Here is a 14,182-nt window from a genome sequence, read left to right as displayed (position 1 = left end):
GAGTTGGCACCACCTGCTCGGTATGTGCTTTCCTTTCCTCCGGCAGTTAAGTAAGGTGAGATGCCTGCTCTGTCTTCAGCAGGAAGCAGAGGGGTTCTGATGGAGGAGTAAGGGACTTGCCGATCCCTCCAAGCCAGTTCTGACCTGAGTAGGCACCCAGGATCTGGAAGGGGCTGGAGGGCACTGGAAGAGAGAGACACAACCAAGCTTTCTCGGCAACAGAAAACCACTCCCTGTGTGTGTAGTGTCAACAACCTGGCCTCCTATGACATACTTCACCACAGCAGAAACCCTGACCTTCAAATCTTCCCCATTAAGGGAACCTTTTCCTACACCTGTTTGTGAAAGAGAAATAACATTTCTGCATGCAGGTATTTCAAGCAAAGGAGAGGATAGGTTATGCAGAATACAAAATAACAGAGTTAAAAGGGACCTTGGAGGTCTCCTAGTCCAACCCCCATGTAGAGCAGGAGAATTCTAGATCTTTCTGGACAAATGGCTGTCAAATCTCTTCCTCTCAGCTTGCTGAACCCAGTTAAAATAATTAATTTATTTTGGGGCTCGCACAAAATCCTGAACTGTAATCTAATAACCAACTGGATTGTCATGACATGATGAAGGTGTCCTGATCAGGGTTAATCCTTCTAATCTTCAAAAACTAAGATGAAAATTTCATATATTTTTTTCAGTTTCAAGGAAAAAGTCCAGCTGCATACAAAACTAAATAAATTCTTCTCTTTAAGATTAGGATGGTTTTGTTGTTATAGAAATCACTGGTGGTTTTCAAAAATAGCCTAGACAATCATTTGACCAGGTTTGTATGAGATCTCCTTCCTTGGGAAGGGGTTGGATTAAATGACCTCCAAGGTCCTTTCCACTTCTAGGATTCAGTGAATCTAAATGGCTTGAAATATTTAGAAATGTAGAGCAAAAGGTTTAGGGTCTCATTCTTTTTTTTATTCTACTGCACTGAAAAAAGAATCAGAAGCCACATTTTTTTTTCATTCTTTTTATCTCTCTTTGCACCTTTCTTGTTCTCTTTTAATTTGCTGAAGTTCTGTTTGTATTTGTATTTTATTCTACAACACACTTTAATAAAACATGGGGTGGGGGAGGCGGAAAGTAACCCTAAGGGATGATTTCAGCCAGAGGCAGCTTTTTCTGGTATTGTAAGGCAGGAGAATGTCAAATTTGGCAGAGAATGTCTGTTCAAGGTGACTCTTAAACCTACACTGTTTATGGAGACTGTATTAGAGCAAACAAACAAAAATCCAGTTTTTTCTAACAAATGGCATATTATTTTATTTTATTTTTTGTGATTCAGCTGGCATCTGTCCTGAAGCCATTTTAGCCACAGGAGGAAAGAAAAGAAGCTGGTTTCTGAGCCTTGGGCGGCTTTGCATATTTGTGCATTTTTGCCTATTTTGTAAAAGCATGGAAAAATAACAAATGAGGAGCAGCAGATTAGGGTACAAACCAGGGGGAGAAATGAGATTCTCGCTTTGCAACAACGCAGGATTCTAATGGCATTTCATCATCCAGAAGAGACAAGGAGAGGAAGTTTTAATATTTAGCATTCTGACACCTTTATGATTTGTTTAATGTAAATCTACCAAGAGGATCACACCAAAACCCATCGGTCAACAATAGTTTCCCACTTCTGCTTTATTTTCAGTGTTTCAAAGCTTGGCCATTCTAAGATGGGTGGACTTCAACTCCCATAATTCCCTAGTCAGCATGATTTAATTGTATGGATTTCAGCTCCCAGAATTCCCCAACCAACTTGCTTTAAGATGGGTGGACTTCAGCTCCCAAAATTCCCTAGTCAGCATGATTTAATTGTATGGAGTTCAATTCCCAGAATTCCCCAGTCAGCATGATTTAATTGTATGGATTTCAGCTCCCAGAATTCCCCAGCTGACCATGTCAGATGGGGAATTCTGAGAGTTGAAGTCCACCGGTCTTAAAACTGCTGAAGCTGAAAAACACTGCTGTCATTTGCGTCTCAAAGCAAAAATATGAGGGGGAAAATAATAATAATAATAATAATAATAATAATAATAATAATAATAATAATAATAATAATAATAATAATAATAATAATATTTCTATACCGCCCTTCTTCCTGAAGGACTCAGGGTGGTGTACAGCCTATTAAAAACACAAAACAACATCAGTTAAAATAGTTTAAAATTATTAAATAAATTCGCCTGAATTTTAAAACCCCAGAATTTTAAAACCCAATTTAAAATTGTTATGTTGATAGCCCGGCCTGGCGGAACAACAGGGTCTTGAGTGCGCAACAAAATACCTGGAGGTCGGAGATCTTACGTATTTCCGGGGACAGTTCATTCCACAGGGCTGGGGCACCCACAGAGAAGGCTCTCCCCCTGGGTGTCGCCAGCCGACATAACTTGGCCAATGGCACCCTGAGGAGGCCCTCTCTGTGGGAGCGAACTGGCCGGTGGGAGGCTATTGGTGGCAGAAGACGGTCTCAGAGGTACCCGGGTCCTATGCCATGGAGCGCTTTAAAAGTGGTGACCAGCACCTTGAATCGCACCCGGAAGAGCACTGGGAGCCAGTGCAGCTCGCGCAGGAGGGGTATCACGTGGGCGCAACGAGTTGCGCCCATAACCACCCGCGCGGCCCGCATTCTGGACCAGCTGGAGCTTCTGAGTGCTCTTCAGGGGGAGCCCCATGTAGAGAGCATTACAGTAGTCCAGTTGGGAGGTGACAAGGGCGTGAGTGACCGTGCGCAAGGCGTCCCGGTCCAGAAAGGGCTGCAACTGGCGAATCAGGCGAACCTGATAAAAGGCCCCCCTGGCCACGGCTGTCATATGCTCTTCTAAAGACAGCCGTGCGTCCAGGAGGACACCCAGATTGCAAGCCCTCTCTGTGGGGGGCAGGGATTCACTCCCAATAGTCAGCGATGGCACCTGCTGACTATATCGGGACGCCGGGAGCCACAGCCACTCGGTCTTGGAAGGGTTGAGTCTGAGCCTGTTCCTCCCCATCCAGACCCGCATGGCTTCCAGGCAGCGAGACATCACTTCAATGATGGGGTGGTCAGGGGTGGAGATGTACAGCTGAGTATCATCAGCGTACAGATGACACTTCACCCCAAAACCACGGATGATCTCACCCAGCGGCTTCACATAAATGTTGAACAGAAGGGGCGAGAGGACCGACCCTTGCGGCACTCCCCATGCGAGGTGCCTCGAGGTCGACTTCTGCCCCCCTGTCAACACGAACTGCGAGCGGTCGGAGAGGAAGGAGGAGAACCACCACAGAACAGTGCCCCCTATTTCTAACCCTGTCAACCGCTGCAGCATGATACCATGGTCGATGGCATCAAAAGCCGCTGAGAGATCTAATAGGACTAGGACAGAGGAGCAGCCCCTGTCCCGAGCCCGCCAGAGATCGTCCACCAACGCGACCAATGCCGTTTCGGTGCTGTACCCCTGCCTGAAGCCCGACTGGTACGGGTCCAGATAAATAGCTTCATCCAGGTGCTGGGGAAGCTGTCGTGCCACCACGCTCTCAACAACCTTCGCCACAAAACGAAGGTTGGAGACTGGACGGTAGTTAGCTAATTCAGCCGGGTCCAGGGAAGGCTTCTTGAGGAGGGGCCTCACTACCGCCTCTTTCAAGGCGGCAGGAAAGGCACCCTCTCTCAGAGAAGCACTTATAATTCCCTGGAGCCAGCCTCATGTAACCTCCCGGGAGGCCAGTACCAACCAGGAGGGACACGGGTCCAATAAACACGTGGCGGCACTAATCTTACCCAGAACCCTGTCCACATCCTCGGGAGCCACAGGATCAAACTCCTCCCAGATAACATTCTCAAGACCTGCCCTCGTCTCCTCCCCTGGACACATCCAATCGGAGTCCAAGCCCTCCCGAATCCGAGTGACTTTATCATGCAGGAATTGCACAAAATCCTCAGCACGACCCTGCAAGGGATCTTCCCGCACTCCCCCCCCCCCCGAAGAAGGGAGTGGGTTACCCTAAACAGGGCGGCTGGGCAGTTCTCTGCAGATGCGATAAGAGCGGAAAAATGGTTAGATTTTGCCACTTTTATCTATCGAGGTAGGCCCTCGATAGAGTGGAGGGCCAAACCTGCGAGAGGGGGGAGTCTCGCAGAACAAGAAGCTCAGCTGCCGAATACATTTTGCTACAAAAGGATGAAGTGACCAAGTCCCAAGGGTCCAGATGGTAAATAAAAAAGTCCAGGGGGGAGCAAATAAGATGGGGGCATCCAAAGTCTAAGGTCCAAGGCAACTGTCCTCTCACAACAGTGGACAAAGTCTCTTGCCAAGTCGACACAGTTCAAGGGGAATACAATCCAACCACTCCCTCACAGTGATTGAGGGACCTCCCCACATGCTCAGAGACGCAGGACAGTCCCCCCTCTCCGCTTCTGCACACCTGTTGTGGATTTAATAAGACCAACACAACTTTTCTGGGTTAATCAGAGACAATGTATATTGCGCAATAGGTTCAAAGCTCTGTACATGAAGCGTTGAACAAAGACAGAAATTAGGTACAATGGTTTTTATACCCTTCTAGACAAAGGATTCTGTTAACTCAGCAGTTTATGTGATCATATACATTTGTCATATTTAATTGACACTTCCCAATTACCGTTTCATTTTATTCTTTGCCAACAGTCATAATTCTTTTTGCCAATTACTGAAGCATAGATTCAAATTATCTCTTGTTAATATTACATGTGGTCATACTTGATCTCTTTAACCTTCATACTGTATATCACCAAATGTCTCTTATCTCTGACAACTGAGGGAGAATGTTTCTACTTCAAAGGAATTCTCTCCTTTCAACTGGAGATAATTGGCTTCCCTCAAACAAGCACATTTCCTTTCTTAAAGAGGGTCCTTCAGTGATCATCCAGCTGGACCCGCATTTACCTACCTACATTACACCCACAACTGGAACACCAACACATTTTGCATGGAGGCTCCCTAGCTAACTGAGCAGGGCCTGTTTTCCATGGCAAACAAAAAGAGAGAAGGGCTCAAAATCAGCCTTTGGCACTTCCTGGAAAATAATAATAATAAAAACAGGAGGCCTGCAAAAACAGGGCAATGCTGTGCTGCCTTGGAGGGCTCCAGTCTGAAAAGCCTCTCTGCATATGCCCAGAGACTCCCAGATTATCATTATCACCCACCCACACCTCCATTTTACTCCATCAACTTGTCTCCCTGCATGGCCACTTTTGCCAGTGATCTGCAGTGGCATTAATGCAGTCGTGCCCCTTGCACTACAACTCCCATGCTCCCCAGCTCCTGCGCCTGGGAGAGGGGACTGAAATCCACACCCCTGAAAGCAAAGATTTGGGGCGGAAAGCGGGACTCCCTACCCCTTCCAATCATTGCAGTCTGCCCCACCCAAGCCAGGCCTCCATTGCCTGCCTCCTCCTTGTCTGGGCTGGCTGCGGTTGCCTAGCAACCAGGCTCTGCACCACAGCAGGAATCCCTATGGCAAGGTAGGCCCCAGGGCAGCTTGCAAAGGTGGGGAAGCCGCCAGACCCACATACACACTTCCAGGGACGCTGCCTCCTGCATGGGGGGTTGAGGGGTGGGGGGAGAGATGAGGCAGGCTGAGTGTGCAAAACAGGAAGCGTGCGTGCACATGGGGCTTTTGCACACTTGTCACTGGGGCAGACCCAGCCCAGCTGGCAAGAGGCATCCCGTTTGCCCTGAGCAAGAATTTATTTTTGCACTGTTTTCCCCACCTCTCTGATGCAATATTTCTCTATAGCGGATGGCTGGTTTTTTTCCTTTATGTTTAGCTAGAAAACATGATTGTTGCGATCAATAGGTTGGATTTTTTTTCCTGGCAATATTCGCAAAACACAGCAATGGCTTTATTTTGGCTTGGCAGTTCTGCAAATTAGCTATTGCATCCCTTGTGTTAATTAAGCTATCATTTGTTAAAATTATGCTGTTGGTTTAGTATGGATATGGTGAGCCTATTTTTGGGGAAAAAAATAAAAGCACTGATTTTGAAAAAAAGGAGCAAATCTGAAAGAGGTTCATAAGGATTAAAAATATATATATTGTGGATGTTTACAAATGGGTTTGTAAAGGAAAATTCCATCATGAGAAAATCTTTGTGTATTTTAACCTTTTTTTTATTCTTTGAAATTGAATACAAATCTTTTTTTTTAAAAAAAAAGAAAAACTTTACAGAAAGGTGAATTCGAATAAAAATATCTGAAATTGAGAAGTGCAGGGGAATTTAAGAGGATATTGAAAAATTGTGAAATTTTACAATGTAAAATTTATATTGTGAAAGATTCTGCGTTGTACAGTATCTGCACCGTAAAAATTGAATGAGCAAAATAAGGGATAAAAGTTCCTTTTTTGAAAAAGAAATCAACCTAAAGAACAGCTTTGTGAAAAAAAAGGCTGTCCTTTATAACAAAGGATACTGGTCAACCTAACCAGGATATGAGAATTCAGCCAATTACAATTTGGTTCACAAACCATGGCTTAAAACGGCTCTTTCATTAGAATTTGTTAGAAGTTCTCCTGCCGTGTTAATCCTCCATACTTTCGCTCTTTATCCAGGGTTGAAAACATTTCGGTGTGAATGTTTCCCACCAGGCTCGGGCAGGAGGTTGGGCAGATCTCCTGCTTGGGCACGGGGTTGGACTAGAAGACCTCCAAGATCTCTTCCAACTCTATTATTCTGTGTTCTAACCCAAAGCTTGCTACTCTTCTAATGAAGTTTGCTGTTGTGTTCCAATATGGTGACACCCATTTTCCATGTCATCCTCTTCAGCCTTCATCTGGCCTGTGACTGTCCCAACGCCTGAAGACCAGAATGTCCACCTCGGGTGGAAGCCGCTGGGAATGGGAGCCGGTGGTCTGCAGCGACCTCTTGGCTCGGGCCTTCCATTCCTGCAATGTGGTGCAAGGAAAGTTCCTGATTTTTGGGGGGCTAAAGACACAGGACTCTCAGGAGCCCCCCTTGGGAGATGTGGTGGCCTTTGACCCAGCTGTCCAGACCGTCCGTACGCTTGCTTCAGAACACGGCTACCGTCGCAGTCACCACGAGGCAGTGGTCCTGGGTGACCACTTGCTGTGTGTGGTGGGTGGGTGGGATGGATCCCGTAGGGTCTCCGATGTCTGCAGTTTCGATGCGGAGAAGAAGCAGTGGGAAGGCTGGGCAGCCAGGACATCTGAGACCCCCGTGGGGCTGAGCAGCCATACTTGCACCAAGCTGACGGAGCATGAATTGCTGGTGGTGGGCCGGGAGGGTGGCTTGCGCACCCAGCGGCGTTATGCCAGCATCTTCACGTTGCACCTGCAGCCTAGCAGCAAGACCTACTGGTAAGGTCCCACTTAGTGCCTGGCATGGCCAATGGAGACATAGGGCTGGGTTCATCTATGACAGGGGTGTCAAACTCGATTTCATTGAGGGTCGCATCAGGGTTATGCTTGACCTTGGGGGGGGGGGGCAGGGTGGATGTGGCCAGCTCAACGTCACTTGTGTCGGGGGCACCTATGGTACCAAGTGGTAAGGCAGGACTTCCCTGGGACCCTCGCTCACTCTCATTATAATCTCCCTCCTTCCTTCCTTCCTTCCTTCCTTCCTTCCTTCCTTCCTTCCTTCCTTCCTTCCTTCCTTCCTTCCTTCCCTTCCCTTCCCTTCCCTTCCCTTCCCTTCCCTTCCCTTCCCTTCCCTTCCCTTTCTTCTTTTTCCTTACCTCTTCCTTCTCCTTTGTTCTTCCTTCCCCTCTTTCCTTATTTTTCCTCCTTGCTCTCTTCCCTTCTTTTTCTTTTTCTTTTTCTTTCCTCTTTTCCTTTCTCCTTTCCTGTCTTTTCTTGCATGCTCAAATGCAAAAGGGGAAACATTTCTCCTTTTGTTTTGTTTTTAGTTTGTTTTGCTAGCCCTCTGCTAGTGAAAACCGAGCCCAGGAAGGGGGGTGGGGCGTGCGCTGGCAGAGGCACCATGGGCTGATCTTTGCTGTTTCCAGGGGGCCCCCCGGGCCAGATCTAAGCACCCCACAGGCTGGATTTGGCCCATGGGCCTTGAGTTTGACACCCTGATCTATGACAGTGTTTCTCAACCATAGCCAGTTAAAGATGTGTTGACTACAACTCCCAGAATCCCCAGGAATTGCAGTAGTGTGCTAGTTAGAGTATCATGGTTAACAAACCACCATATCAATGTTTCCCTAACATGCTAAACCAAATATTCCTTTTTTTTTTCATTTTAAAAAACAAACTTAGATTTTAAAAAAAGATAAAATTGTATAAAACACTCACAGCCTTAAACTACAATCAACAGTATCAACAAACAACAAAGTATATATAATGTATATAAATACACATATATACAAAAACTTATTTTCCTTTTTTTTTCACTTAATGACGGTGTATAATTATTACTTTTAATTTCTTACTAAATTTTGACTTTACCTTCTTTTCCATTGGTTTATCCACTCATACCAACTGTCCCATATCTTAAAATACTGTGAGTCTTCCTTATCTTTCAATTTCAACGTTAGTCTATCCATTTCTGCGCATGTGTAAATTTTTTGAATTATTTGCTGCTCCGTTGGCAATTGATCTGTTTTCCAGACTTGTGCTAGGGCTAACCTAGCTGCCGTGATTATATGTAATATTAGGTACTTTTTTTTACTTTCTAATGTTTTGTTTAAGCATTCCTAACAAAAAAATTTCTGGTTCTAACTCAATATCCTCCGCAATTATTTTTGATATCCAAATTTTGATTTTTATCCAATATTTCTTAATTTTTGGGCAAAGCCACCAGACATGAAAGAAGGTTCCCTGTGCTTGCTTATATTTCCAACACGTTGGATTAAGATTTGCATACATCCTCGCCAATCTCACAGGGGCTAGATACCATCTGTACCACATCTTGTAGTGGTTCTCTTTATATGCTACGGATTTTGTTATTCTATAGTTGGTTTCCCATACCCTTTCCCATTCTTCCAATTGTATATTTTTGCCAATATTCCTTGCCCAAGCTATCATTTGTCCTTTGACTAGATTTTCTGCTAGGTCGAATTCTAATAAGTGTTTGTATATCTTTGAAATCAAATTTCCATCTTTAGCTCCTAATAATTTGTCTAGTCGGTTGGGATTTATTTCGATTCCTCCTTCCTCATTATCTTTATTGTATCTAGTTTGTATTTGTAGGTAGGGCCACCAATCTATTTCTAAACCTTGTTCCCTGAGTTCCTGCCGTGTTTTTAATCTTCCTTGGGGATCCAGTATAATGTTTATTTTTAATTTCAAACCAAGTGCCAATCAGTGAATTTCTTATTATGTGGTTTTTAAAATGTTTATAGGTTTTGTTCCCGGCATTCCACAAGTAGGCATGCCACCCCTTTAATAGATCGTGGCTTTCCAGTTTTAATAGTCTGTAATTGTCCAAATTGACCCACTCCTTAACCCATGTTAAACTCGCTGCCTTATAATATTTTTCCCACGCTGGTAGGCCAAAACCCCCTCTAGATCTATCATCCTGTAATATGTTTAAATTTATTCTTGGTTTTTTTCCCTCCCATACGAATTTTGATGTTATTTTATTCAAATTTATAAAAAAGTTTTTCTCTAATTTAACTGGGATAGTTTGAAATAAGTAGAGGAGCCTCGGGAGTATATTCATCTTTATCGCCCCAATTCTTCCAGCAATTATAACTTTAGTTTCCCCCATCTTTCTAAATCATTTTTAATTTGTTGTACTAATTCTCCGTAATTATTATCTTTTATGGCCACATTCCTAGTTGTCAGATTAATATCTAAATATTTTATCCACATAGAATACATTCGGACCAGAACGGATTCCTGCCGGCAAGACAAATTAAAAACAACATAAGGACAGTGATCAATGTAATAGAATACTGTGAGGTGCATCCAGAGAAACAGGTAGCCCTGATTTTCCTGGATGCACAAAAGGCATTTGATCGGGTCAACTAGAGATTCATGACACAACAAATAAAGAATATGAAATTCGGGGAGAAATTCAAAAAGATGATAGTTTCAATATACACAAAACAGAGAGCAAGGATATTAGTCAATGAGGAACTAACAAATTTTTTTGAAATAGGTAGAGGAGTACGACAAGGGTGCCCACTTTCACCACTACTTTTTATTCTAACATTAGAAAATCTACTTAGAAGAATCAGACTCAACAAAAATATAAAAGGACTCAAGGTTAAAGGAGAAAAATACAAGGTCCAAGCGTTTGCTGACGACCTTGTATTTTTCATAGAGGATCCATTAGAAACAGAATTAAAATTAACAGAAGAAATAGAGAAATTTGGTAAGGTGGCAAGTTTAAAAGTCAATAAGGATAAGACTAAAATATTAACTAAAAATTTAACATCAAAACAAATAGAAGAGTTAGAAAAACAATCAGGATTAAACCAAATATTCCTAAAGGTGCTTTATCAAAAGGCAACTGGACTTTCTTGGTTTTTCCTTGAAGATGTTTCGCTTCTCATCCGAGAAGCTTCTTCAGTTTTTTTTTTTTATTTGATTTATATGCCGCCCTTCTCCGGAGACTCAGGGCGGCTTACAGTGCGTTAAGCAATAGCCTTCATACTTTTGTATATTTTATACAAAGTCAGCTTATTGCCCCCACAAACTGGGTTGAGGAAATGAGGATGTCACCTACCTTAGAAAGGATGGAAGGCTGAGTCAACCTTGAGCCTGGCGAGATTTGATCTTACTTTAATTGCAGAGAGCTGGTGTTAAATTATAGTGCTCTGTCTGTTGAGCTATCCAGGCTCCTTCCAGTTCTTTTACTTCTTCAGCTTCACTTCAAAACTGAAGAAGCTTCTTGGATGAGAAGTGAAACGTCTTCAAGGAAAAACCAAGAAAGCCAAATTGCTTTTTGAAAAAACATCTTTGGGACAACCAGGACCTGTGGGAAGCTCTCCACAGATGTGGTAAACCAAAGCAAGCCACTGCATCCAATGCACCTGTAAAGAATTGTTTGTTTTGTAAACCAAGATTGAGCACAAGCTAAGTGTACAGGTAGATAAGGAATACAAAATGCAAATGCGATTATACAATTGTAGACGATACATTTGCATTTTGCATTGTTTAAATGACACAGTTTATGTCAAAGCTTATTCTCAGCAGAACCAAAAATGATATTTTAAAAGCAGGCAGAAAAATCTGATCCATTGAAAATCAAAATCTTTGCCTTCTCTTTTTTCTTCTCCTCCTCCTCTTCTCCTTTTCCTCCTTCTTTCTCTTCTCTTCTTCTCTTCCTCCTCCTTTTCCCTTCTCTTCCTCCTCCTTCTTCTCTCCCTGTTCTTTTTCTCTTCTTCCTTCTTTCCCTCCTCTTCCTCTTCTTCCTTTTTCCTTCTTTTCTTTCTCTTGCTCCTTCTCCTCCTCCCTGTTTCTCTTTCTCTTCTTCTTCCTCCTTCTCCTCCTCCTCCTCCAAGGTACAAAGAAGAGGAATCACGGACAGCCTCCCGAGCCGGACACTCTGCCATGCTGCTACAGGATTATGGCCCACTTGGAAAGAGCAGTGGCTACAAACTCTTGGTCTTTGGAGGGCGTGATTCTGCAGACTGCGATGTGGCTGGACATTGGAGCAAAGGAAAGCTCCATGTGAGTCAGATGCCAATCCGTGGACTACAGTCTGGTAGCTCAAAAGAACACAGAATAACAGAGTTGGAAGGGACCTTGGAGGTCTTCTAGTCCAACCCCCTGCTCAAGCAGAAGACTCTTATGTCATTCTGGACAAAGACTGGGAAAGCCAAGACCCCGGTGGAAATGGTTCCCACCCCTTAGGGTCAGCCTAGGCCAGGGTTCTGCAACCTGTGGCTCTGGAGCCGCATGTGGCTCTTTCACCCCTCCGTCACTCAAAATATATGTCACCACCGCCAACGTGTGACATCCACTGGCACATGATTTATTGAGCTTTTCAACCCCTGGTAGGCCAACCATGGATAAATCCAAGAAAAGAAAAGTTTAAGAAGAAAACAGAATGTTTAATTCCATTACATAGGCTTGTTTTGTGGCCGCTCAAGAAATAGTCAGGCACGGGAAGGGTTTGGTGGCTCCTGGTGTTTTCTTTTTCTGTGGGAAACGGGTCCAAATGGCTCTTTGAGTTTGAAGGTTTGAAGGGGTCCTTTCTGTCCCTTGCCACCTTTTCCCAAAATTACACAGTAATTCAGAAAGCGAGAGGGGGTGCCCTGAGCTGCTTGATGGGAAGATGGGCTAAATTATGAGAGGGGTATGAAACAGGGGACCTGCTGGCCATATGACCCCCCCCCAATAAAAATCTTGCTAGCAAGGAGGAAATCCATAGGGCTCCTCCAAAATTAATCTGAAATCAAGGATGGTCAACAATATTTTTAGCATGCTAACCCTGGCTCTAGGGGCGGTGTGTCTCAATCTTGGCCATCAGAAGATGGACTTCAATTCCCAGGATTCCCTAGCCAGCAGGGTTCACAGCTGCATGTATGCATAAGATTACATTAGTTCAAAGGAAGTCAATCAAAAGGTGCAGCATTCTTGAGGTCAGGTCCAAGCCAATCCGTCTCTGCCTTTTCTTTTGCAGGTAGAGTCTGCCCAAGCCCCAGAGCTGACCGAGCAGCTCTCTCACTTAGTGGCCACTGAAAAGGGGTCCCCGCAGGCCCCCAAAGGCCTAAGGCACCATTCCTGCACGGTGGTTGGGCCCTTTGCGGTCATCTTTGGGGGAGAGACCCTAGCGAGGGGCCGAGATGCCATCTGCAATGATCTTTACATCTACGACGCCAGTAAGAGTTCTTAAAAAAATATTTTCTCTTCCTCTAACCCAGGGGCCTCCAAACTTGGGTCACTTTAAGACTTGTAAACTTAAATGCAGGCAGGGGAATCCTGGGAGTTGAAATCCACAAGTCTTAAGGTGGCAACTGTGCAACTGACAGAACACAAATAGATCCTTCTCAGTTTTCTGTCACACAACTTGTCCTGTCCACTCAACCCTTACCAGTCCCGGTCACAAGAAAATTGGGATTCCAAAGAGCCCACTTCAACTCAGGAAAATTGCAATTAGCAGCCTGGCCATCCGAGATTGGAACCTGCAGGTAGTCCTCGATTTATGATAAATGCACAATAGTTGACAAGTTCTTGATTTGCAATCGTGTCAGTGCGGGGGAACAATGCAACAGTTGCTAAGCGTGAAGGCCGGCTGGCCTAAGTCCCTTTTTTTCTGGGCTGTTGTAATTTTGAACAATTTGCTAAGCGAACGGTCGTTAAGTCAAGGATTTAGGCGTGTCTGTTTCGTTCTTGCAGGGGCGTCGCCAGCCAACTGGTTCCACTTTCCTTCTTCGACCCATGCACAGAAGAGATGCGGCCACCGAACATGCTTCTGGAACGACACGCTTTACCTGGTGGGTGGGTTTGGAGCCGATGGGAAGACCCCTTGCCCAGAGATCTGCAGCTTAAGGATCTCACCATGAAACAGAGGATCTTGCTCGCCAGCTGGGACCGCCAAATGCTTCTTCCATCACTCCTGAAGGATGTTTCTTTTTGGCTGCCGAGAGTTGGCCTGCTATGATGCAGTAAATGCACCCGAGCATGTCAGAAATACGTCTCTTTGTGCATACAAATATCTGACTTAAACCGAAAATGCCAGCATGAAGTTACCTCCTTGAGATGTGTTCCCCGTTTATGAATAAAGTTTTGCCCAATTTACAAATAAAAGTTGATTTCCCCTTTTGTTGTAACCTTTCCAAAGTCTGGTTTTGATCTGATTTTTTAAAGCAGGGGTCTCCAACCTTGGAATTCTGGGAGTTGAAGTCCACCAGGCTTAAAGTTGCCAAGGTTGGAGACCCCCGTTGTAAAGCAAAATCTAAAAATAAAATAAAAGTAAAATGAGGGTGGAGGTCCGTTCTCTGAGGTTTAGAGTTGGTTTCCGAACATTTGGTTAACCAGGCGAGGTAATGTCTTCAGTGGAGTTTAGGGGATGTCCATTACCTCGCCTGGTAACGAAACATTTTGGAAACCAACCTACAAGCTCAAGAGTGTCAACCAAGTGTACATCCAAGCTACAGATACCTGCCACTATTGCAAAAAGTGGAATCTTCAACTTATTTTTTAATGGTTCTGGTCCCATTAAAGGTTTGATCAAGATCAGCCACATACAGGTAGTCCTTGACTTACAACCATTCCTTTAGTGA

At 44.4% G+C, this 14,182-nt stretch overlaps 1 protein-coding gene across 1 annotated transcript; it reads left to right on the top strand.

The window, feature by feature from the left end:
* The first annotated feature begins 6,849 nt into the window (after nt 1-6,849).
* On the top strand, nt 6,850-13,462 carry KLHDC9 (kelch domain containing 9). The gene is made up of 4 exons (XM_070951131.1): nt 6,850-7,358; nt 11,456-11,624; nt 12,580-12,778; nt 13,296-13,462. Exons 1-4 carry the CDS (start codon nt 6,850-6,852, stop codon nt 13,460-13,462), a joined length of 1,044 nt encoding a protein of 347 aa, XP_070807232.1.
* The last annotated feature ends 720 nt before the right edge of the window (nt 13,463-14,182 follow it).

Source organism: Pituophis catenifer, unplaced genomic scaffold (genome assembly GCF_029215685.1).
Source record: "Pituophis catenifer annectens isolate HBS135680 unplaced genomic scaffold, rPitCat1.0.hap2 SCAF_10, whole genome shotgun sequence".
Classification (NCBI taxonomy): domain Eukaryota; kingdom Metazoa; phylum Chordata; class Lepidosauria; order Squamata; family Colubridae; genus Pituophis; species Pituophis catenifer.
This window is presented reverse-complemented; position numbering and strand designations above follow the sequence as displayed.

Excerpts from the sequence above, each read along its gene's own strand:
- KLHDC9 (XM_070951131.1), top strand. The coding sequence starts at position 6,850 with ATGTCCACCTCGGGTGGAAGCCGCTGGGAATGGGAGCCGGTGGTCTGC. Across the intron at positions 7,359-11,455 it reads CCTAGCAGCAAGACCTACTG|GTACAAAGAAGAGGAATCAC; the intron begins GTAAGGTCCCAC and ends TCCTCCTCCAAG. Across the intron at positions 11,625-12,579 it reads GGAGCAAAGGAAAGCTCCAT|GTAGAGTCTGCCCAAGCCCC; the intron begins GTGAGTCAGATG and ends TTTCTTTTGCAG.